At 31.6% G+C, this 26,620-nt stretch overlaps 2 protein-coding genes across 5 annotated transcripts in view; both read left to right on the top strand.

Moving 5' to 3' along the window:
• The window catches only part of LOC147380480 (protein ABIL1-like), a 42,509-nt gene extending 41,232 nt beyond the window's left edge, over positions 1-1,277 (top strand). For all 4 annotated transcript variants that reach the window (XM_086431659.1, XM_086431661.1, XM_086431660.1 and 1 more), the window contains one exon: positions 674-1,277. In XM_086431659.1, the coding sequence (XP_086287785.1) occupies positions 674-720 (47 nt within the window). In that variant the 3' untranslated portion in view covers positions 721-1,277. The remainder of the gene's footprint in view (positions 1-673) is intronic.
• A 20,656-nt stretch (positions 1,278-21,933) lies between these two features.
• LOC147380479 (L10-interacting MYB domain-containing protein-like) lies at positions 21,934-26,261 on the top strand. Its single transcript, XM_086431658.1, has 3 exons — positions 21,934-22,265; positions 25,130-25,461; positions 25,547-26,261. The coding sequence occupies exons 2-3, from the start codon at positions 25,144-25,146 to the stop codon at positions 26,165-26,167; spliced, it is 939 nt and encodes a 312-aa protein (XP_086287784.1). The 5' UTR covers positions 21,934-22,265; positions 25,130-25,143; the 3' UTR covers positions 26,168-26,261.
• Positions 26,262-26,620: the final 359 nt, after the last annotated feature.

Raw genomic sequence — 26,620 nt, 5'->3', positions numbered from 1 at the left:
AATTAATAGTTTTTTATGAGGATTCTTTATTATAAGAAGATCATCCTCGCCAAAAACCGGTCATCGATTCATCTCCACGTGGACCCCACATCCATTTATCATTTGATGTTTGAAAAAATACATGCAACATATCCCAACCTTATGAAAAATGGACTAAACACTGGAATGAACAGTCTAGAGTGTTTTAACTTTTAATCAACACTCTGGGCCCTTCATTTCACCACTAATTTTAAATCCATATTTCATTGGGTTGGAAGTCTTACAATGGGCTGCCATAGGGGGGATTAGCTTCACCCAAAATCAGGCCTTGCTTGTTCTACGTGCGAATGCTACATACCCATGACAAAAAAAATCAAGTAATAAGAAATTCTTGTTGAATGCACCATATTTTTGGAGTTTTAAGATTACTCTATATTTGATCTAAGGAACCTTTGACATTATCTTTAGAATCATAAATTACACGACATTTCTATTGATTGATGAATATATGATGGGACTCTAATCAATGTAGCTTATTCTATCCACAAAAGAAAAGACCGAAAACCCATTGCAATGGGAGGTTCTGGGGGTGCGTATGTTGAAAGGAATATTTCCTTTTGATGGGTCTCTTTGGGTCATTCTTTCATTTTCTATTTTCTATAAGTGTATTTCTGACATATATTTCTTTATGCAGGATTCTTTGGAGGCCTCAAAACCATTAACAACATTCAAGTCCTTTGACAATGGGGTTCGTCATGAGATTGTCCGTGCCCCTATTCGCAGCAAAAGCATGTTATCAGCATTCTTCGTCAAACAAAAAACAAAACCCAAGTCCAGCTATGTTTCGTGATATTCCTCCCGAATAATTCAAGGATACAACCTTGTCGAAATCATCTATATGTGTCCGTGCCTTCAACTGACTAGGTGATGTATGTGTCCATCGATCTGGGGAGCCAAAGAGTGTAAATCACTCCTATTAGGTGATCCTCCACTTTTCCATCTCATGTTTGTGTTCATCGTTTGTGGTTGAGCCCATTGAGTAAGCAATCCAGATCGACGAATCCATACATTGATTTTCCTCAGTTTAGTTGCATTGTTTATATCATATTTCTGTCTTCTGTATTATCTGCTAGCAGTACTGTAATAATCTTGGGGACTCGGATCGAACTGATTTTCACTGTTTTGTAAATATGTGTGGGCTTGTAACATTCATATTTTGTTAGCTGTCCACGGTTTTATCTCTATCTGGATGATTAAGATCCACTAATGGATCTCTGATAAGTTTGATTTTTGGGCTATGCAGTTTGAATGGCAGCAAACAATGTCTGTGTGTGTGTTTTTGAGTGAGTGAGTGAGTGAGGTGGTGGTGGTGGCGGCAGTGGAGTGCATCCCTAAAAGGAAAAGGCCGACTAGTTCCACACCACAAGCCTTTTGTTGCACCCCAATCTTAAAAATATCCACTTGTGTGTGTGTGTGTGTGTGTGTGTGTGTGTGTGTGAAGCGTTTGAATGCCCTAAAGAGAGCCAAATATTGTGCCAAACATTTTCAAAATAGGGGTTACAAGTTTTGGATTCTGCTGATTTTTTGTGAGGATGATCTCTATGGTGAGAGATAATCCTCATCAAAAATCAGCTCATTTTGAAACTTCTTACCCTAGTATACAAGTTGAAGAATCATGGACCGTTCAATTTTTGTAAGTCACTTTTGATAGGGTTAGAAGTTTCGAATGGGCATATTTTTGGTGAGGATGATCTCCTCATCATAGAGATCATCTTCACAAAAAATCAGCCCGTGCTGAAACTCCTAACTCATACATTAAAAAAATGTTTGACTCTCTTTATGGCCTCTAAATGCCACCCTGTGTGTGTGTGTGTGTGTGTGGTTTGGGATCCGTTGACTCTTAAGAATAACTCCTGAAAAAAAAAAAAAACAAATGATCTTTAAACACAAAATCCAATGGTTGAGTTTTACGAGTATCTTGACAACATAAATCTCGGAGATATTTATCCCAAGGATAAATCTCAACCATTGGATTTTGCATTTAAAGGGTCGGGATCATTTGTTTTTTTGGCGAGTCATTCTTAGGAGTCGAGGGGACCTGGGCTTCCAAGGGACATAAGTAAAAATATATGTAAAAAACGATCATTTTTCAAAATATGGGTTAAAAGTTTTGAATTGAGCTGATTTTTTGTAAGGGTAATCTCTATGATGAGAAGATCTTCATAGAAAATCAGTCCAACCTGAAACTTCTAAATCCATCAAAAGTGGTTTACAAATTATTGGTAAAAATGGAGTGCAAGGGGTATTTTTCAAGTGATGGGATGCAAGCAGTAATGGGTGATGTGCAACTAGTCGCTCCCAAAGATAATTTATCGAAAAAGTTCTCGAAGTTTTTAACATTAGGGAAAATGATGGTAGAAGCCATTAATCTAAAAGTGTGTACTAAAAATTCCTTTGATGGAGGATATAAAAATTTATGACATGCTCCTTGACTTTGGTCTCCTTTAATTGATTAATGAAAAATACCTAAATAATAAAAAGGCCCTTGTTTATTTCTTTCCAAACCTAATCAGCTTCAACCATTTAAGATGATCATGATGATGGGGATGACAATAATGGTGGGGGCGATCATGATGATAATCATAATCATGACTATGATGATTATGATATGGTGATGATTATGTGATGATGTGGGTGAAAATGATGATATAATAATCGTGATTATGATGATTGTGGAGGATGTTTTTCATTGGGTACCAAGGAGCGACTTGTGGAACCTGGGGATTCGGATTAGGCATGGATATCCAAGGGTAAGCTCAGTCGCAAATCAACCGTGGGCTCAGGTCTCAGTTGGTCGAAAGAATATCGGGTAAAGATTACGTTGCAGAATGGCTTAATCAACCCAAATCCCAATAAAATCAAGAATTGGGCGTGGTTAAATGTAGTTGAAATCTTTATTAAAGGAAAATCTCGAAAAGGACGGGTTAAATAAGGAAATGATATCAATGAGGGATATTCCCAATCAATATCCACTTATTAAAATGGATAAGGGTAAAATTTAAAAGAGTATCAAAAAGGATCCTAGGATTTCACATCTATCAATACATAGACAAAGGCACTAAAAGGTATGTAATTCTCCCCTCTAAACTCGACACTAGTGTGCTCTTTGCCACAACAATCGTCTTCTTAGATGCACTTTCAAGTTGGGATGACGACAACATTGCTTCGTTACTCATCATTGTAGACATGAGAATGTTTATTTTTGAACTTCAATGCTACATTGTTTGGAGTCGTCACCATTCTTTTTGAAAATGGGTGTGAATGAGCACTCGAATTGATTTAAAAAAAAAAAAAATCATTTTTCATGATATTTTAGTGACTCTCATTCATAGAAAATGTATGGTCTACCTATGATTTAGGTAAGGGAATTCGATTAGAGAATAGGAAAGGTGTTAAACACCTCATTCTCTCCACCTAAGGTGTTACTTTTTAAATTTGACCATTTTTGAATAAGTTAACTAAACAACAAATGCATGAGATGCATGAAATGGGTGTGCGCCCATGGGGGGTATGTACCTTTTTGGAAGATAGTATAATGTTAGTGTTGAGATAGGGAGTATCTTATGGAAGAGGACATCCCATGGAGTCACCACATTTTATATGAGTTGAAATGTTGGCTTAGGATTTTAGAGAAGTTCCATGGATAGAGTCCCCTTAGATCCATAATTTTAATACATGTATGATTAGCTAGAAACTTAGAATTTCAACTCTATCAAAAGAGTTACACGTTTCTTTATCATGGTCAAACATGTGTGGTGTGTGCATAGTGTACATATGATGCATGAGAGGCAATAGATTAAAAAAAAGTTTCAACCTCATTCATTTTGATCAAACTGCTTCAAGCATTTCATACCCAAGGTTGAGGTTTAATTTACTTAGGATAAATGAGGGTTCTCCATTATATCTTAAAGATTTTTAAAAATGAAAAAAAGAGAAGGATAGAAAAAGAATATGCAAACTCAAAAGTAAACTAGATCCTAACCCACCTTGTCCATTAATAGTTTTGAATGAGCTTGAGCCTTGAGAGATGAACTTGAAGGTTGAATGATTTAGTTGAGGGTAGAAGATGAGAGTTGTTGAGTTGGAAGTTGGAATATGAGAGAATGAGTAGGGATTTTGGTAGAGTTTTAGGTTGAGAGATGGGGGCTTGAGAACATGCCTTGTTCATAGAAAATGAGGGTATTTATAGAGTTTTTGAAAAACTTTTGAGGATAAAGTGGTCAAACCCTAAAAATAAAGAGAATGGATATGAGGTTTATGTTATTTCTTTTTGAATTTTTTATTTGTATGAGGGTAAAAGTGACATTTGTGAAGAAATCCAAAAAATATTTTTTGATCTTTGATTTTTTGATAAATAAAGGTGAGAGAATAAAAAGTACTTTTGGGAGGGTGAGTAGGGGAGTGACATATGTAAATGTGGAATGATAGGTGAAAAGTAGATCTTGGTTCATTTGTAAATAACTCATAAAGCAAAAGGTGGATGTATATTTTTGAAATAGATTAATAAAAGAGTGAGTGGAAGAATAACATGTGTAAAGGTGAAGTATTTGGTAAAAAGTATACCTTAGTTCATTTGTATATAACTCATAAAGTAAGGGTGAATGTATATTTTTGAAATTGACTAATGTGAGAGTTCCATAAAGTTATCTCAATTTTATCAATTTTTACGAAAGATCAAAGTATATTTTTAGTTTAACCATACTTTTTTAGAAGGGTATTCTTGGGTTTTCACAAGAGGGAGTTCACTATCCAATTAGATTAAAGCATTAGGTATTGAGGGCTTATGAGAGATCAACATGTGTCACCTTTTGGGAGGGTGTAAGGGAATGAACTTAGAATGGGCTTGATATTGAACTTAGAATGGACTTGGGTTTGGATTTTAGTTATGGACTTCGATTATAGACTTTGGGTATTAAGGCTAATTTTGAGAATGGGTTTAGTATGGACTTAGATTATGGATAATGGGTCATGGACTTTTGCTAGTAAGACTAGGTTTAGTATGGACTTAGGTTATGGATAATGGATAATGGACTTTGAGTATTAAGGTTAAGTTTGAGAGTGGATTTAGTATGGACTTAGGTTATGGATAATGGGTTGATTAATGAAGAGTGAATATGAAATTAAGTCGGTCTATGATTAGGAAGGTGGGTGTGAAATTAGATTGGATTAAGGACAAGGTATGGGCATGCAAAACTATATGACATGATGCATGTATGCATGTATGCATGAAAATGGTGCCAAGTGGCAATGTGCCGTTAGAGGGCTTAAGCTCTAAATTGAAAGCAACTCGAGAAAATTTTGGATTCTTCTAATGGGTTCATGCAAATTGGGGTGTCTACAAATGCCATTTGGATTCTAGGTGATGGTGCCAAATACTTTGTGTACTTTGAGTTTCGACAATAGCCCTCGATTTAGGTAACGACATTGTAGCAAATGCAAAGTAACTATTATCTAAGTTCGGGCTTCATTGGAATCCCAAGTTTGGGGCAACAATACCATTGACCTTATCGTTGAACACATGAGGGTAGAGGCCATATTTTCGATCTAAATTGACGGTGCCATTGTAGGTCTACGCAACATCTTTGAGGGATTCGTCTTTCTAAACATTTATTGGCTCCCTGGTGTGCTTTTAGCCATAGCTGCTATCCTTATTTAGTGCTCGTTTTCCAAGATACTTATTGGCTCCCTAATGTGCTCTTAGCCACAACCACTAGCCTCATTCGACGCTCGTTTTCCAAGATACTTACTGGTTCTGTGACGTACTTTTTGCCATAATTACTTGCCTCTTTAGGCGCTCATCTTTCCAGACATTTACTGCTCCATGTTGCACTTTTTATTATAGCCACTAGCCTTGCTATTTGTTTTTTTAGACGACTATTGACTCCCTGGTGCACTCTTAGCCACAATCGCTTGCCTCTTTCGTCATTATCCTCTTCTAACGCTTACGTGCTCTCTAGTGCACTCTTTGTCATAATCACTCGTCCTTTTAGACACTCATTTTTCCAACGCCCATTGGCTCCTTGGGGCACTCTAAGTCATAATTGTTTGTCTTTTTAAATGGTTACTAACTCCTTGATACATTCTTCGCCACAACCGTCTGCTTCCTTAGGTGTTTGTTTTTCCAAATGCTCACTGGTTCCCTAGCGTATTTTTAGTCATAGTCCTTCATCTTCTTAGACAGTCGTTTTTCCAAACACCTATTGGCTCCCTTGCATACTTTTAGTCATAGACGTTTATCTTTTTAGATGTTTACTGGCTCCCTAGCACACTCTTCGCCATAGTCGTTTGTCTCTTCCAAATGCTCATTAGCTCCCTGGAGTGTTTTTTTTTCCATATCGACTCACATCCTTAGGCGTTCGTCTTTTTAGATACTCATTGGCTCCCTGGTATACTCTTTACCACAGTCACCCGGCTCCGTAGGTGCTCTCTTCCTAGACACTCACTAGCTCCCTGACACGCTCTTTGCCATAACCGTCCATCTCATTAGGCATTCATCTTTTTAGACACTCATTGACTCTCTGGCATGCTTTTCGCCACAACCACTTTGAACACTCGTCTTTCCAAACACTCACTAACTCCCTGGCACATTCTTCGTTGCAACCATCGTTTTCCTAGGAGCTTATCTTTCAAGACACTCATTGACTTCTTAGCACGTTTTTCGCCACAAGCATCTGCCTTCTTAGGCTTTTGTTTTTCCAATCGCTCACTGGCTTCCTAACGCAATCTTCGATACAATCACTTGTCTTCTCAAATGCTTGTTGGCACAAATTTATATACTTATACAATATGATCGGAGGGCTCAAATTTATGTTGTGCCCATGAAGTGGGGACTCAAGCATCATGACTTACAATCGCTAGTCTCCAATGTTATGGTTTGTACTAAGGATTGCCTGCCCCATGTCATTACAACATCCGCACCGTGCATGGGGCTAAATGTCGATACTCAAAAATAAGTTGCTCCATGTCTACGTCATATGGACTGACCGTAAATGAGGGGGCAAAAACGTAGTCAATGTAGGGGACAAAGAGACCATAGGTTTGGAGACCAAGAGATCTTATGATCCACGTAATCGCAAATTCTAACATTTTATCTAAAGAATTCATTACTTTATGGGTCATGGGATAAATGGACATTTTAGTAATTTAATGCTTGCTTGCCTATAAAAAAAGAGCTTGGGCATCAAAGAAGGGTTTGAATTTTTTTTCCCATTTTCCTCCCTACAAGGGATCTCCTTATCTCTTGGATCCTCTTTTTCATTCGCCTTCCCTTTTGACTCGTTCCACCGGCCAACATTTTTATAGGCAACGTCTACCTACATCCGTCCACCTACGTCATCCATAGGCATCGTCCACCTATGCCATCAATGTCATCTAGGTGGAGAAGTAAGGTTCCAGGTAAGAATGGTCCCCCTCTCTCACAATCCAATATACGCATGGGAGATTTTGTTAGAGGGATGGATTTTTAGTCAAAAAGACTTTATTCGTAATTGGTATTAGTTGATGTATTTGGACCCATTACACTCGTCAGACGTCAAATAATTTTGTAAGGAAAAAGATAGAGCCAATAAATAACAAATAGAACATAAAAAAATGGACCCCTTATGACTGAAACACGCGACCTCTGTGTCAACATGTGTCTTCTTTTTTATTCCAGTTTTTGTTTTTTCAAAATGCCTTATGAGTCTATAAATATTTTTCTATTACTATGAAACCTCTCTTGCTCCTTGTTGAGTAAAAAATAATTAATTAAATAAATTAAATTAAAAGAATAAAGAAATATATTTAAGTGGGTCAATCAATTCATTCAGTTTCAAGACGTGTGTCATTCACAGTAAAAAAACCTGCACGATGGATTTTGTTGAATAGCCTTAGTCAACTTAGACCCATTTGAGTTTTAAAACCACATTGTTGTTAGTTCAATATTTTGTCAATAATGAGACTAATGTTGAGTGTCGGATTGATTTGTTATTGAAGACGCATGAAGACTCCTATAAAACTACTCAATCGCACGCACCTCGACAAAAAGTCTCAATGTATGTGCACAAAGCCTAAAAGGTAATGAGACCACCTAAACCATTCCTCAACACTTAGATGATTGATAGGTTGACCCATATTAATTAGAAAAATTCTTTCCTCGAACCGTTCCTTTATCTAACCTTCAAGAACCAAATTTGGTTATTTATGGGACATTAGAAATTTGACCACCTTAAGACCATCATCTTTCCTAGGTGATTGTTTGGGGACCTTATATAGGTAAGATTTACTGCACCTTCAAATCGTTTCATCACCGAACTTTTTGAAAGCTTGTTTTGACCCAAAGTGGCAAAAAAGGCATTTTGGTCCTTTCACCCACTTATGCCATGACCCGGCCCATTGGTGGCAGTTTAAATAGTAAGATCTATCAGATTCCCGAATGACATGTCAATCGGAGCTACCGTTTGAAAGTTATGGCTGAAATATCCTTTAGTGGCATTTTGATAATTTCACAACACCACCAAGTTAACTTCACTGCGTCATCGATGAAACTCATGGTGGCTCACAGCGCCGTCAACACCAAGTGCCAAATGGTCATATTTTTATCATTAGGCTTTGAAAACCCCTCAAATGCCTATAAAACTTACTCTTGAGTTCATTTGTGGGTTGGATTGATCCCTAGAGAACTTATAGTCCCCCCTCTCTCATTTAGAGAGCATTCTCTACACATTGGAATGTCCAAATCTTAGTTGAAACTCCATTCAACCTATGCCCTTCTTTTGATTCAATCCTTTCTTCACATTCCCTCAACTTTTTCATACATTGGCGTATCTATTGGAGCAATGAGTTGATGTTGAATGAAGGAGTGAAACATAAAGAGTCGAAGAATTTGAAGACGTGATTGGAACATCGAATCGTCGAAAAGCTCTTGTTGACTCAAGAACTTGAAGACCTTAAAACTTTACTAGTAAATCTCTTGTGTTGAGTGAGTCCTTGTTATTTTATTTTTAATGTTAAAAACATTGTATGTGATTACTTGGTTCAGCTCTAAAAAATCAAGTTCTTGTTCGAATTAATAATTCTTGACAAAAGTAGAGGTTCGTGAGTTTCCGATATATAAAACTCATAAATTTCGAGATGATGCGTTCTCTTGATCTTAAGATTTTAGAATTTAGCCTAGGTATAAAAATTCTATGTAAAAGGTTCGAGGTGAACCATAAACCTCTTTGATAGTGAATACCAAGTTCTTAAGGAGGAACCATGGGAGTGGATGTAGGCACGTTATCGAACCACTATAAAATGTTTGTCTATTATTTGTGGAAATGCCTCTATTAAGTTATAATTAGATGAATGCATGTTATGAATGAATATTATGTTATGTATGATATGCCATAAATGTTAGATTCTACATGAATAACTATTACATTGCAAACTAAAGACTTACCGTAAGAATGGATGTAAGCAGATTGTCAAACCATTATGATTCCACAACTTACACTTGAATGCTTTGAATGTCATAAGATGTCATAAATGCTGAATAGGTAAATCGTATATGAATGTGCCATTGAATGACATGGTTAAATGATTGTTTTTATTTCAAGTGTATTTTTATTAAATGCAAATGAGAGACATGAATACAAAATCGATGTTAGGTAAATGACTTAGAACACATAGTTAAATTATCAATCTAAGTTAAAATTGGATAATCGAAAGAAATTTTAATTTATCATATTCACCCCCCCTCCCATCTAGGACTAGACATGGTACGAAGCCCGATATTTTTAATTGTCAACCACATCACACACATTATATTTTTAGAACTCATACGGGATTGAGATGGCTCACAAGGGCAAATTTACAATGGGGGTCCACAATAATTTTCAAACTCTAAATTTTTTTACCTATTATGTTAGATAACATTGATGGATAAAAAAAAAATCATTCGCTATTGCGCCTACAATATTTTTTTTCCATACTGCCCTCACATGGGCAAAATCCTGGCTTTGCCCCTAATTGCTCAAGCAGGTCATCTTGATCAGGAAGGTAATCAGGCAAGATGGTCAATGTGAATCGTCTATTATTATCATATTGACTCATTCAAAATCCAAATCAACTCATATTATATTTTGAATATAAATTTTTTAAAAATTTGACTAGCTCAATTAGGCTGTGTTTTTTTTTAATATCTAAAATAATTAAATTTTTAGTGATTTAAATGTTCAAAATATACATTTTGGGATTGAGCATGTTCACCAGTTATGCAAATCCAACTTATTATAAGGAAAACAAACTATAATAATAATCCTCTACCTCCAAAAAGGAAATTAATTTTCTTACGTTTTCTCTTTTAAAAATTAATTTAAAAATATTTTCTAATAACTATTATTAAAAAAATCTCTTTTGTATTTCGATTCAAGTGGATACGTCTCTTGTTATAACATTTCATACTCTTTTTTATTTCGATTCAAGTGGATACGTCCCTTCTTAAAACATTTCACACATTTATCTTACGTTTTAAAAATAATAATTTAAAAATATTTTTTTAATAATTAGTATTAACTATTTTTTTTATTCTGATTCAAGCGGATACGTCTACCTTTCTTACATTTTGTATTTAAAAAATTAATTTAAAATTATATTTTTTTAATAATTACTATAAATTAAATATTTTAAAAAATTTATTAACTATTTTTTTTTAATTCTGATTCAAGCGCTTACATTTCTCTTTAAATAAAAAATTATTTTAAAAATATATTTGAAACATTTTTCTTTAAAAAAATCTCTTTTTATTTCGATTCAAACGGATACGTATCTTTTTATAATGTTTTTTTAAATTAATTTAAAAATATTATTTTAATAAATATTATAAATTAAATATTTTAAAAAATAATTATTATTAACTATTTTTTTATTCTAATTCAAGCGTTCTACCTTTCTTACGTTTCTCTTTCAATAAAAAAAATATTGTAAAACTATATTTGATACATTTTTCTTACATTTTAAAAAAAAATAATTTAAAATAACTAATTATTTTTATTAACTAATTTTTAAAATAATTATTATCAACTAATTTTTTTTATTCTGATTCAAGAGGATACGTTTACCTTTCTTACGTTTTCTCTTTAAGAAATTAATTTAAAAATATATTTTTTAATAATTATTATTAACAAATTTCTTTTTTATTTTGATTCAAGTGGATACGTCTCTTCTTATAATGTTTCACACACTTTTTATTTCGATTCAAGCGGATACGTCCCTTCTTAAATTGTTTCATACGTTTATCTTACGTTTTTTAAAAAAAATTTAAAAATATTTTTTTAATAATTATTATTAACTAATTTTTTTATTCTGATTCAAACGAATACGTTTTTTTTAATTTTTAATTTTTAATTTAATTTCTAAATAACATATTATTTTTTCAAAATTTTAATTAATCTCTCAAAATAGATTTAACAAATCTTTTCCAACAACGGAGAAACAAAATTTTGAATTGTTGAAATGTCAACAAACTAGAAAATATGAACGATTAACATTGAAAGAACTTCTTTCATTATCAAAAGATATTAAACATGCAAGTAAAATAATACTACGATAGCTTAATTATTTTTTAATTTAATTTATTATATTTTTTATTGGTTTTTTTATTTTTCAGCCTTTATTCCAAGTTAAGATAGAAATTATGGAATTAAACAACACTAAAGACCCGTGGTATATTGCATGCAAGATTTGCAATACAAAAGTTGTTCAAGTTACAAGAAAATATAATTGTCATAAATACAACAAAACAGGTGTTAATATTTTATATAGGTAAATTTTATAAAACTTAAATAAGAATATATTGAAGTTATTGTTTCATATAAATATTTATATTTGTAATCATTGAAAAATAAAATTTTAATCTTATATTTTTAACAGGTATATGTTACGTTTATATGTTGCTAATGATACTGACAAAGTTTGGATGACACTATTTGATACTGAGGTAGAAAAGTTATTCAAATGTAATGTCGATGTTCTACAAAAATTAAAGGTAATAAATATTTAAACTACAATGTCTACTTCAAAAATCAACTATTATTATTAATAATACTATTACTAAATATAGATTTTAACTTATAAATTTTATATGTGCATTTATATTTTCAGGAAGAAGACTTTTTAAAATTCAGCAATATTTTGGATAGTAGTCTATTCAAAAATTATTTTTTTGACATTAAAGTTCAACAGTACCAAAGTGGTAGTAGTTTAAATCTGTCATGTACTTGTGTGGACATCAAAAATCTTGACGAATGAATACTTTAGATATGTACGAAGTCAAATGAAGAATAAATGGAATAGAACAAAAAGTATATGGGAATGTTGGAATATAATATTATGCAATAACACTGGTGTAAGTTGGGATGATGTGGATTTTTAATTTACTGTAGATGATGATTGATAGTTAATAGTGATTTTATATATTAATACTCGTGTTGAGGCATGGTTGTATGATGATATGGGTTAAAGAGTTGACTATGATATACTATAGTTGTAGAAGTTATGTTTTGATCTCAAGTTTTTCAATTTCAGGACTCCTTGTAAGTTTTTTTTTTTAATTTTTTTCAGAATTTTAATTTTTATCTTGTATCTACTCCAACAAATGGTGATTGGTTTCTTTCTTAAAAGTCCTTGTAGTTTTGTAGATTGATGCTCATGTTGAGACATGGTTGTATGATAATATGGGTTCAAGAATTAACTATGATGTGCTATGATTGTAGGAGTTTTGTTTATGTCTCAAGATTCTCATGTCTTGGGCTCCTTCTACATTCTCTTGACCCATCCAATGGGTATTGGGTCAGTGGTTTTCATCGTCATACTTTTAAAAATGAGTAGATCTCCACTTATGTATTTGTGAAGTTAAAGATATAAAATAAAGAGGGTATTAGATTTAATCTCCAAATTCAATATTGCTTACTTAAATTAAAATCAAGATTGTCTAATTCATAAATGTCCTCGCCCTACTAAACATATTATTTAATTCATTATTTTTCAGTTTGAATTTTGGATCATATAGCCTGCACGTGTATCGCACGTGCAAAGCCCACTAATCCTCTACCTCCTAAAAAGGAAATTAATTTTCTTACGTTTTCTCTTTTAAAAATTAATTAAAAAATATTTTTTTAATAATTATTATTAACAAATTTCTTTTTTATTTCGATTTAAGCGGATATGTCTTTTCTTATAACGTTTCACACTTTTTTTTTATTTCGATTCAAATGGATACGTCCCTTCTTAAAACATTTCATACATTTATCTTACGTTTTAAAAAAATCAATTTAAAAATATTTTTTAATAATTATTATTAAGTAATTTTTTTTATTCTGATTCAAGTGAATACGTCTACCTTTCTTACGTTTTCTATTTAAAAAATTAATTTAAAATTATATTTTTTAATAATTATTATTAATAAATCTCTTTTTATTTCGATTCAAACGGAAACGTCTCTTCTTGTAATCTTTTTTTAATTAATTTAAAAATATTTTTTTAATAATTACTATAAATTAAATATTTTAAAAATAATTTTTTTAACTAATTTTTTTTATTCTAATTCAAGCGGTCTACCTTTCTTACGTTTCTCTCTAAATAAAAAATTATTTTAAAAATATATTTGAAACATTTTTCTTACGTTTTAAAAAAAATCTCTTTTTTATTTCGATTCAAACGGATGCGTCTTTCTTATAACATTTTTTAATTAATTTAAAAATATTTTTTAATGAATATTATAAATTAAATATTTTAAAAAATAATTATTATTAACTAATTTTTTTTTATTCTAACTCAAGCGGTCTACATTTCTTATGTTTCTCTTTAAATAAAAAAATTATTTTAAAAATATATTTGAAACATTTTTCTTATGTTTAAATTTTTTTTTAAATAACTTTTTTTTTATTAACTAATTTTTAAAATAATTATTATTTATTAATTTTTTTTATTCTGATTCAAGCGGATTCATCTACTTTTCTTATGTTTTCTCTTTAAAAAATTAACTTAAAAATATATTATTAAATAATTATTATTAAATAATTATTATTAACAAATTTCTTATTTATTTCAGGAAATTAATTTTCTTACATTTTCTTTTTTAAGAATAAATTTAAAAATATTTTTTTAATAATTATTATTAAAAAATCTATTTTTTATTTAGATTCAAGAACGTTGCTTCTTATAATGTTTCACTATTTTTTATTTCGATTGAAATAGATACGTCCCTTTTTAAAATGTTTCACACATTTATTTTACGTTTTAAAAAAAATTAATTTAAAAATATTTTTTTAATAATTATTATTAACTACTCTTTTTTATTCTAATTCAGCGGATACGTCTACCTTTCTTACGTTTTTAATTTAAAATCATATTTTTTTTAATAATTATTATTAACAAACCATCATCTTCAACATAAACATATTCCAAAACCATATTCTTTTTCTCATTTTGAATTTTGTATTGGATTTGGATTCTCCCAAGCATCAATAAGTTGTTACTTTGGATTGCTCGAAGGCGTGAACAAGCTACTTCTTTGAACATAGTAATCTCTCTCTCCACAAACACAAAAATTAATTCATTTATATTGTTTCTTGGGTACATTGTGTGGATTTTGCTTCAATTTACTTATTTCTCGTGCTATTTTGATCGATCTGTTTCTTAATTAGGGATGATCAAGTTATTTTTTAATTAGTTTTTTGGTTGTATGGTTTTTATACAAACTTGTTATTGAAATTTATTCTTTTTATGATTTAAGATCAAATCATGCTAGGTGTTTGATCAAATTCCTATTATAGATTTTTGTTTTTTGGTTACATTGTGTGGATTTTCCTTATTGTTTCTGTTTCAAACCTTGGTGAACCAATGTAGTAAAAATAAAATCACTAAGATAAAGACCTTGAAGACGTTGGACAAGTCAGATATAATTTGAGAGAGGTGACTCCAACTTCTGTCTAAATTAAGTTGATAGTCATTAAGTAGTTATTGTTGTGTCGAGGGAGATAAAAGGAGAAAGGCACTGGAGTGATAACGAAATGGGGGTAAAGTAGAGAGATTGATAACAACTGTAATGACACGTCATTTTCTTTGTGTAAAAGAAAATACATATTTGAAAACTTATTCGCTGTTAACTTTGTATTTATTCAATTTTCTGTTGTCTCTCTGATTATTGGGTTAATGGGTAACATATAAACATGCCACATTGCATACTATTTGAAGTCCACTAACTCATGGATGTATGTTTCAAACCTTGGTGAACTAATGTAGTAAAATTATATATTGTCGTTGAGCTTTTGGCATATTGTTGATGAATTGGTCAAATTGGATAAGATAATGTTGAACAATTTGAAGATGCCAACTTTTTAAGTGTAAAATCGTAAGGATTTGGGTTGTTGGCTTGATGTCAATAGAAGAAAGAATGGTTATAGAGATTGAAAAACCCGTCATTATAGGCCATAAATCCATCTTTATATGATATAGCGATGACAAATCTACCCATCTCTAAAATCCATCATTCCAATCCCTATTTTTCTAGGAAAATCAATTGATTTTCATTGTGAAATATAAAATTTTATATTAATGCTCTTATGTAATTATTATAATTATGATATAGATTTTGTTTTCATCTCATATATATATTTTTTCCTTTTGAATTGTATTTATATATATATATATATATATATGAAGGAATTGAGATTTTTCGACGTCAAATCACTTTAATAGATTTAACGTAAGTAAATATATTATTTAAAATTATTAATTATGTATTTATCTTAAATTCATTTATTACTATTTTTTTTTAATTTGATAAGTTCGTCGTTCCCAATACATTTGACATTATGGGCAAATTTAACAAAAATTATTGGTGAAAAACTCAGTCAAATTGTTAAAAGTAATCCGATAATAATTGCAACATCTTTGAAAGTACAATCATTTTGAGATACATATTTTAATATATTTTATTTAGAATTATTTAATGTTAAAAATTCTCATTTTAATTCTTACATTTAATTGATATTATCTCTTATCATCTTATTTTTTTCTTTACAAGATTTTCTCTTTCTTCTATTACGAATTCAATATTAGATATCAATCCTTCAAATGAAGAAGTCTTCAAATTGAGATAATGGTATAAAATATTTTTATCCATTTTAATTTTTAATTTAATTTCTAAATAACATATTATTTTTTGAAGATTTTAATTGATCTCTCAAAATATGTTTAACAAATATTTTCCAATGATGGAGATACAAAATTTTGAATTGCTGAAATGTCAACAAACTACAAAATATGAATGAATAACATTGAAAGAACTTCTTTCATTATCAGAAGACATTAAACATGTAAGTAAAATAATACTACAATAGCTTAATTATTTTTTAATTTAATTTATTGTATTTCTTTTTATTGATTTTTTTCCAACCTTTATTCTAAGTTAAGATAGAAATTATGGAATTGAACAACACTAAAGACCCGTTGTATATTGTATGCAAGATTTGTAATAAAAAAGTTGTTCAGATTATAGGAAAATATAATTGTCATAAATGCAACAAAACGAATGTTAATATTTTATATAGGAAAATTTTATAAAACTTAAATAAGAATATATTGAAGATATTATTTCATATAATTATTTATATTTTTAATCATTCAAAAATACAATTTTAATCTTATTATTTTAATAGGTATATGTTGCTGATGAAACTGATAAAATTTATGTGACACTATTTGATACTGAGGTAGAAAAGTTATTCAAATGTAATGTCGATGTTCTCCAAAAATTAAAGGTAATAAATATTTAAACTACAATGCCTACTTCAAAAATCCACTATTATTGTTAATAATACTATTACTAAATATAGATTTTAACTTACAAATTTTATATGTGCATTTACATTTTTAGGAAGAAAGCTTTTTAAAATTCAGCAATATTTTAAATAGTTCTTTATTCAAAAATTATCTTTTTGACATTAAAGTTCAGCAGTACTAAAGTGACAGTCGTTTAAATTTATCATACATTTGTGTAGGAATCAATAATCTTGACGAATGATTATTTTATTTCGATATAGAGATAATGTCACATTGCTCTTTTGAACACCTCCTTATTTGGCTTGATTAATATAACCTACCATTATTGATGTATACTTTCTGGATATGTCACTGGTGATTGGTTTCTTTCTTGAAAGGCCTTGTGATTTTGTAGATTGATGCTCATGTTGAGGTATGGTTGTATGATAACATGAGTTCAATAGTTAACTATGATGTACTATGGTTATAGGAGTTTTTTTTATATCTCAAGTTTCTCAAATCCTGGGCTCCTTATAGATTTTTTTGACCCATCCAATGAGTATTGGGTGAGTGGCTCTGATCATCATACTTTTAAAAATGAGTGGGTCTACATTTATATATTTGTGAAGTTAATGATATAAAATAAAGAAGGTATTAGATTTAATCTCCAAATCTAATATTGCTTGGTTAAATTAAAATCAAGATTATCTAATTCATAAATGTCCTCGCCCTACTAAATATAATATTTCATTCATCATTTTTTCTGTTTGAAATTTGGATTATACACACATCTAGGGCCCACTAGTTATTTAAATATAAATAAATGGGTCTGAATCCCTTGACTCATGAAATATTAACTAAATGTAAATTAATTTAACTTGTCCAAAACTAAACGACTAGGACGAGTCAACTCGGATACGAGCAAATCATGAACCCTATGCTTTCGATGCCATCCAGAAGCAGGTCCTCTTTCCTCAATCGCAGAACTTAAGAATCTTCACATCCATGTTTGTCTTTTCCTCTGAAACACTGCGAGGTATTGTTTGTTGGTTTTATTTTCTCTCTAATCTTTGTAGTGTTGGTTCAATTTAATTTCTACTACAACAAACCCTATATTTGTTTTGAATATTTGATTAAATTGAAGATTATAGAAACCCCCGATTGTTTTCATCATATTTTTATTATTTTAATATCTAAATCTAAAGTATTGTTTGTTATCTGCTAAAGTATTTGATTTTAGGGACTTGAGTTGGACCCCTTGGATTCGATTGTGTTCAAAAGGCAGATAACAGAATGTTTGAGTAATTGAATTTTTTTATTCCCAATAGTCATTTTCAATTTCAAACAGTCCTTAAGTGAGTTGCTTCATTTTATTAGTTCTTGTTTTTTTCTTTTCTTGATAAGTGTAATAAAATTGTTGAAAAAAAGATAGGGGGTTGAGATGATTATGAAGAAACAAAATTCAGGATGTTGTGGATCTCCCAGATTCTTCCAACAACCATTGATTTCAAGTTCATTCCTATTCAATCATTCAATATGAAAAAAATAGAGAAAACACAAGCGATATTTATTTATGGTGTTCATTGTGAAGCCAACGACTACGTCCCCACGCTCGAAAGAGCCATTCCACTAATTTTTAGCAAAATCTTGTTACAAGTCTCTCTTCCCTCCTTTCCCATTACATGGGACATGCTTAAATAGATAAATATTAAACCCAAGGAATCTTAATTCATCCTAATTACCTAGTTAATCCTCATCTATGTAAGGCCACTCTTCTCAATCAAGAGTGTTAAGATCACTTTTTTTTTTGTGTCAAATAAGATCAAATCTCAGTCATTCCATACGATAGATGATATGGTACAAGTCCCGGGATATGGAGCAGTATACTCCTTGAGTTTTGTACTAAATCAAGTCCTTGATAGAGATTCGCATTGACATGTGTTCAGTCCGGATCAAGTGAAATTTTGTCCCTTCACAAGGACTAACCAAGCATAGGGAAAGGAACACATGGAAAATAAGTCATCAATAGCAAATAAGCCACAAATAAATTAGCTAAACATAGACCTTCTCATTTTTCTTTTCTATAAGTGCAATAGAATTTTTGAAAAAATAAATTTGGGTTGAGATGACCAACCCAGTATAACAAAAGGAAAATATCAACAATAACAAATATTCCACAAATAGTAATTAGTTTGTTTGTACTCAACTGCGGCTTGGTTGGTCATCTCGACTGACCATACCTTTTTTTAATGGATTTTATTTTAATTTCCAAAAAAAGAAAAATCTTCGAAGAACGCTTATTTGAACTCTTTAAACACTTCTCACCAAAATCAAGAAAATCAAAAATGGAAATGATGATCTCTTGCACCAATTGCTCATTTCATTAGTGGAAGGAGCATTATTTTTGTATTTTGTGTGTACCCTTTGGAAGGTGGGTTTTGAAACCATCCATCAAATTTCCAACTCTTAAACTTTACTAACTTACAAAGTTGAAACTTTTCATTTTTTGGAATCTAGGTATCCGGTCCTCTCTTGAGGGTGGCCCGTAAGGGGATATTCGAACTGATGACCTTAATTTCTTGAAGCATGGGGGTTGAAGTTGGGATTTGCATATAGTATGTTCTCTTTTGCAAACCGATTGTGACGACATAAGTTTAATTATTCATTAACAAGCATATGATTTGAATTATTTGAAACATAAAAATGTGTTAATCTTTTCAGCAAGGACTTACATGTTGATTAATTTTAAACATACACAACACTTTATATTTTAGAATAAATTGAATGTTGTTTTATCTCTAAATATTCTTCCTCATCCACACCTTATCCCAATCACTAGAGTTGGTGACACGAATTCTTGTTTTTTTTTTTTATTTAACTATCTCTTGAGCTATATCTTCATTTAATTGTTGTGCCTTTGTATCCTGTCTCACTATCTTCATCTACTTCACTCTTTGCCTTTAACACTTTGATTTGTAGCAACACGTTTATTCTCACTCATTGGTGTTGTTACTAGTTTTCTTTGCCCATTCCCAAACCATTTCAATCTTTATACACTCTCCAATTGGAGTTATTCCTGAATTCTCTCAATTATACTCATTTTATTTTTTATTTTTTTTACTGTTCATCTCAAGTCTCTGTCTGTGCTACACTTATTCTACGAAAGCATTGTTTAGCTTGTAAAGCATGTGCATTCGTAAATTGTGTCAGCATATGCGTTCCTTGTTGGGAATGGACTTGTAACAAGGAGAGATGGCTCTCTATTAGGTCCTCCAGGACCACCTTGGAGTCTAATAGTTCTCGGTCTTTCCTGTTGCCCCCATTTGAGGGGCAAAGGTGCCTTCAAAGATTTCTTTTTTTGCTTGCCTAGCGGTCTCTGATATTCTTGTTGCATAGAATCACAATTTATCAATTCGATTTTATCCTCATTAAAGCTTTTTTAGGTTAAATAATAGCTAGAAAAACATCCTTTTTATGCCAAAATTAGATCAATATTTTTTTTTCATTGCAACTTATCCTAAATTTCTTTTAGGCTGTCGCCCACGTTTGGTTTTTTCATTCCACGCGATAGATGATATGGTACAAGTCTCAGGATATGTATCAGTATACTCCTTGAGTTTTGTATTTTCAACAATAAATTTCAACAAATCTAACTCGAGATTCGTGAAATATGATCACAAATGATTTTATTGATTTTTGAAGAAAAGTAGATACAAATCTCAGTGTTTTCTCTGATTAACAGTCAAGTACAAAAAATAGTGATGATGATGTATGTAGCTTTTCTTCTCTTCGAGCTTCGCGCTTTATCGGTTGAGAATTATGCTTTGACGTTGGCTTTGTTTTGTGCTTGATCTTCTGTAGAGGCTTCTGTAGATTTTCTTCTCTTCGGGTTTCACGCTTTATCTGTTGAGAATATTTTCTTGGCTTCCGGAGAAGGGCTTTGTGCTTGATCTTCTCTTTAGTCAGAGTCCGGATCTCTGAAGAACCTTGCTTTGTGTCTGGAAGAGGGCTTGAGAGTTTCTTCTTCTTTAGAGGAAGAGCTTCTGTTTTCTAAGAGAAAGTGATCCAGATCCCCTCTCCATGAGAAAGGCTCTTATATTTATAGACTTAAAGGTCATTTAGCTTTCCAATTATACCCCCAACTTAAAGAAGTTTAATTGTTTTGTTTAAAAGGTTAAATTTGTCCAAATCCAATTTTAAGAATTCTATGGGTTATTATTGGGCTAAACCCATTTATTTGGCTATAGGGCCCAATATTTATGTGGATCATTTGGTTTTGTTTAGATCATGGGTTTTATCTGTGAAAACCCAAACCCAAACATATAGTGCCCGTTTCGATTAATGGACCCCCAATTTAGACTTGTGGGCCCAACTATGATGTTTAGGACTTTATTTTGATTTATAAATTTATGAGGGACTCTTTAAAATTTTGGTGCCTACAAATGCCCCCTCAAGGATGCATGGTCGGTAACGTAGGTGACAATAATGTATCATTGATTATGCTATCAGACATGCGAATACTTTAGCGAAAGATTAACCTTTATGTTGGCATTCTCATCCTCACATTGAGTAGAACTCAGGATCTCCTTGTTGCACCTTTTAGTGTATTTGTCTTTCAAGTTACTGAAGCCTAGTGAAGATCTCAAATTTGAGATCGATCGCACTTTGCTTCTTTGATAATTTGTAGTCGGAGAAAGCAATCGAGACGAACTTCTGTCTTTTCGACTTGGTCTTTTGAAAGATTTACTTGGTGAATTCATTGGATTTATAGGAAAATTACATGTATCTTAGCTTAAAGGAGTTGATAACGCACGGCTTTGATTTGCAATCATGAGAGAAACGACTTTTATCAATCCTCAAGAAAAGATTTTTTTGATATTTTGAACATATCTTTTCATGAGGATTTTTTTTACATGTTCTTTCTTTGAACCATCGGTTAATTATTCTTGTATGCCTCGTTTTATCTTCGGTGTGGGCTTGGGTTATGTCTTCAAAGTGTTGGACTAAAACATTGTTTGTGAGGGTCATGTGCTGTATTACCCAATCATGGGTATTGCTTAAGAGATACTAAGGTACATTGGGTCCCAAATGCTTAGACTCAAACTTGACCTACTTATGCTCTGTTTGGAAAAGCCGGTTGAAGGCTAATTTCATCCGAACACGTTCGGTTTTTTCGAACTTTAGTGTTTGGGATGGAGTGGAACTCTTTTTAATTGCCGATTCCTTCGTCAAAAACAGCCGACTCTCTCGACTTCCAACTCTTCAACGAGTCTCCGCAACATCACACGGTTCTTCCGCAAAAACAGAGTCTCTCGACTTCCAACTCTTCAACAACGAGTCTCCTCAACATCACGTGGTTCTTCCACAAAAACAGAGTGCTTGAAGAGCTTGGCGTCATCTCTCTCTGATTTTACAATAAGAAATCATCTCTGCAACTCCCTCAGGTAAGCAATTTTATTTTATTTTTCAATATTTGTGTGTTAAATCAATCCTTCCCACAGCATGTTATTCATCGAAAATTTTAAGAGAATCTAGAAGGAAAAAAAAAAAGAGAGAAAAAAGAGAAACCTTCGGTCTCAACACCATTGTCATCTTCTCCAACTCAATCGAACCCAAACTCACCCTCATTCTCTTCGTTCCAACACCTACAAGAGCATCATATTCATCTCCCTCCCTCACTCATATTCACAATTAACACACTTGTCTTCTCACCCATCACTCACAAACCTTCATCATCTCTTCTCCTTTTAACTCCAAATGCTCACTTGCACAGCAGCACCGCAGCCATCCATTAATGGCCAACGCAGTATCAACACACTCTCTCACTCACGACTCACCCATGGAACCCATCTTCGTCACACTCAACTCACCTTTGGGCTCTCGACAACACCCACAAGATTCACCCACACAACTCTTTGAATCTGAACTTGAGACAACAATGTTCTCTTACAACCACAGAAACATGTGGTTAGAAACAGAGTTAAGAAAAATAGAGTTATATTGTCACACCAACTTTTGTTAATGCTACACCAACTTTTGTCTAATAGTTGACATTGACCTTTTAGTTGATTTAAAGAGTTGTGTGGGTAGGGCTTGCCAACTTTTGTCTTATTTTTCATCCATGAGATGGATGACCCTCACGTGGAGAGTTAGAAAGTAGTGGTTATCAAAAAATAAAAGAAGTTTGAATTACAATTGCCTTTCAATTTCAAGAATTTGTTACATGAATATCATTTTGAAATTTTTAGAGAGTTGTATGTTAATCATTTATAAAGAAACTTGTGTACAGTTTTTTTTTTTTTTTACACCAATTACAAATACTAGGTCCACATGAAGGGGTAGGAGCACGTCAAGTTGGTCAAACTACGTTGAATCCTTGAAGGGGGCATTGAAATAGGTACAAGTAAGTTGAACAAGTTCATCATGGCCCTAAATCCATAGTGATCAAACTCCTTCTTATTTGTTTTGAATCTTTGAATCCTTCATGATCAAGTTCATCATGGCCCATAGAGGCCTTTTTCATTTTTGGATTACAATCCCATAGGTTGAACAATCTACCTTAAACCGATGATGGCCAATGAAAGCTCGTTTGAGTTGAGCTATTGCTCCTCCATCTCTTCTACACATGTGGGTGTATCATCAATCATCAACGACCTGCAAAACTTTATCTCATCAACAAAATCAATAATCTTTTCAGTTACTCCCTTCAACAACTCCTTTTTGCAACATGACGACTCTTAATCAGGGGTTATTGATTTTGTCTAACTCATATCAGTCTTTGATCGCCATGAGTTTGAGGGAAGATTTTAGAATATTAAGATATGATGTTCTGTCCCTAAGGATTTGGATGAGATTAGGATAAATTTGATTAGATATTAGTTTATTTTTAGATTATTTTCTTATCCAATTTGATGGTTTTGTCATTTTCCTATAGATTTAGGGATAGTGATGGAATTTAATAGTGACAATGTGAATTGGTGTGCATTTAGTAAATGTGGGTGTGACATATTTTTTTACTTGACATTACAACCATTGGATTGAGAAGGATCTAACACGATGGTTCGTATATTTATCGGATCGGATTGGGTATCAAAAAAATATTCAATTCATTGCTAGGCCCAGGATCTCCATTAAAGGGTGGTTGAGATATGTGGAGAGATTAAAATTTTTCAAAAATGAGTTCTTGTTTTTTAGGAATTAGTTTAGCTCTGCAATTTTCTGAAAATCTTTGGGACTATGCACCCATCTCAACCGTTTGTTTAATGAACATTATCAAAGCACGTGTGAGACTAATAATAATATTATTTTTAAAGAGACTATATTGTCTCGACAATTTTTACTAACACCACCACCATTCCTATGATATCAACAAGGAATTAGCACCCATCTTGCATTCTTCTTAATAAAAGTTGGTGTGGCAATAAAAGCTCTCTATTTTTAAAAGTGAACACTTTTGTGTTCTTTAATTTTCCTTGGAAAATTGTAATGTCCAATAAATCATTGAGATGTAAAGATATTCCCTAAGAAATCGAAGTGTGTTTATATATGTTTTTAGGATTTTGTTATCATGTTTTTATTATCTCAATTTATTTTTTTCTTAGATTATTTTGTTTTAGGTTTAAGATTTTATATGAATATATATTTTTTTAATTGTAAAAAACTTTTGAAATTGTTTCAATGAGTACTATAATATTTTATTATGTTGAGATTGTAATTAGAGGCAAACCTTAGTAATAAATAAAGAAAATAGGTGAATGGTTGAAAATAAGAAAAAGTTGGGATGCTAATAGAAACTCTCATTTTTTTACTTAGATTCTTTTATTTTAGGTTTAAGATTTTATATGAACCTTTTTTTTTAATTGTAAAAAACTATTGAAATTGTTTGAATGAGTACTATAATATTTTGTAATTAGAGACAAACCTTAGTAATAAATAAAGAAAATAGGACACAACAATACAGAAAACTTGCAAAGAAGCTAAAAGATACATCTTTGGTCCATATTTGATATTGTAAGTGGACATAAATATTGAATTATTTAACAAAACTTTAACCCTTTACTCTAGATAATAATTTTATTTTAATCCAATTTTCATGTGTGAATGAAAATTCAAAGTCCTGTCCTACAAAATGCAAACTCATTCTATATTTGAGTTACAATAGTTTTTTAATTAGAGTGCTTGGTGACATGTCTACAAGTAAGTTGAACAAGAACTTAGTCAGGTTAATGCATAAACAAATTTGTGTGTAGATTAATTTATTACTTTCATTTTCTTAATTTTTTTTTAAATTTAAATTTTATTTTTGTAGTTTTTATCAAGATAATGTCTAGTCAACCATCAGTAAAGGCATATTGGGATTCAACAATACATAAAATTTGGGTGGAATGTTATGTTGAAGTAGTTCAAAAGTATGGTAAAGGAGGAGGGGGTCTAACCTCAAAAGGACATGATTATTTTATAACTATATTTGAAGAAAAGTCAAAAAAATCTTACACCAAAGTTCAATACAAGCATCGTTGGGATTATGTGAAGGATAGATGGAAAGCATGGAAGAATCTTAGGATGAAATCTGGATTAGGATGGGATGTGAATACGAGATCCTTTGAAGCAACTGATGAACAATGGAAGTCATATGTTTTGGTAATTTTTTTTTTCATATGATAATTGAAGTTAAATGAGTTAGTTAATTATTTTTTTCCTGATTATGTTATATATTTTTTATCAGTTAAATAAACATTCCAATCAATTTCGATATAAGGCACTAGAGTATGAAGATGAACTAGACCAAATATTTGGTGGGACCGTTGCAACTGGAAAACATTGTATGACTCCAAACGAGACGTCTTCTTCAATTATGCAAGATAGTCGTGTTTCTCTCGATGATTTGGATGCAGATATTGATGAAGTGAATGAAGGGTCAATACCAAATACTTCAATTGATCTAGTTGAAAAATCTGTTGAAGATATGCCTAGAAGACGTCATAAGAGATCGAGTGAGTTTGACCCCTCTTCTACCACAAGTGTGAATGCGAAAATGAATGCAAAAATAGGCGATATTGAAATCCATAGAATGCTTTCTGTAATGACTGATAGTATAGAGGCGGATTTGAAAAAACAAGAAATGACGCAGAATGCAAAGAAAGACACGTCTATTATCTCATGCATCAACTTGTTGAGTACTTTCAATGACATAGATCGATGTGGACCAGTATGGATGTTTTTAGTGGACAAATTATTCAAAGAGTCTTCTAACAGGGAGATTTTTGTTGGATTGATGGATATTGACCGTATGTCTGCATCAGAGTGGATTAAAATGAAGTTTGAAGAGACTCATGGGATCTCGTAATGGACAATCTTATAAGGATAGGGTAGATTTATGATTCCAAATTATATTAAATACTATAATAGAATAGTGATATTTTTTTTATTACCATAATTGTTAGAAGACATTATTTTAGTTTATTAAATTCTTAAATTCATTTTTTACTTAATAGTTTTACGTTATGGTTGGTAGAAATATTTGTGTTTAATTTTTTTATTTTTCATTTAAACTCTATATGATTGGATAATTATGAATTATTATCTGTTTATGATTATGTGATTTGCATAATATCAGATGGATGATAGCACAAAGAAGAAAATTTTCTTTTTTATTTTACTGTGGCATTACTACCGTACAAGGAATCAACGCATGAAGCAACCATGTCGAACTTCACTACTTTCTGGTGATTCATATGTCAGAGAAATACTTGATTCAGACAATCCAGTGCCTTGTTACGACAATTTTCGTATGGATAAG

Source organism: Akebia trifoliata, unplaced genomic scaffold (assembly GCF_017979445.1).
Source record: "Akebia trifoliata isolate Shusen 1 unplaced genomic scaffold, ASM1797944v1 Contig01390, whole genome shotgun sequence".
In the NCBI taxonomy this organism is placed as follows: domain Eukaryota; kingdom Viridiplantae; phylum Streptophyta; class Magnoliopsida; order Ranunculales; family Lardizabalaceae; genus Akebia; species Akebia trifoliata.
Note: the sequence above shows the minus strand (reverse complement) of the source record. Positions and strands in the feature narration are given on the sequence as shown.

Bases quoted from the DNA above. Each gene is read 5' to 3' on its own strand.
- LOC147380479 (XM_086431658.1), top strand. From the start codon at position 25,144: ATGTCTAGTCAACCATCAGTAAAGGCATATTGGGATTCAACAATACAT. The intron at 25,462-25,546 runs GTAATTTTTTTT...ATTTTTTATCAG, and splicing joins AATGGAAGTCATATGTTTTG to TTAAATAAACATTCCAATCA.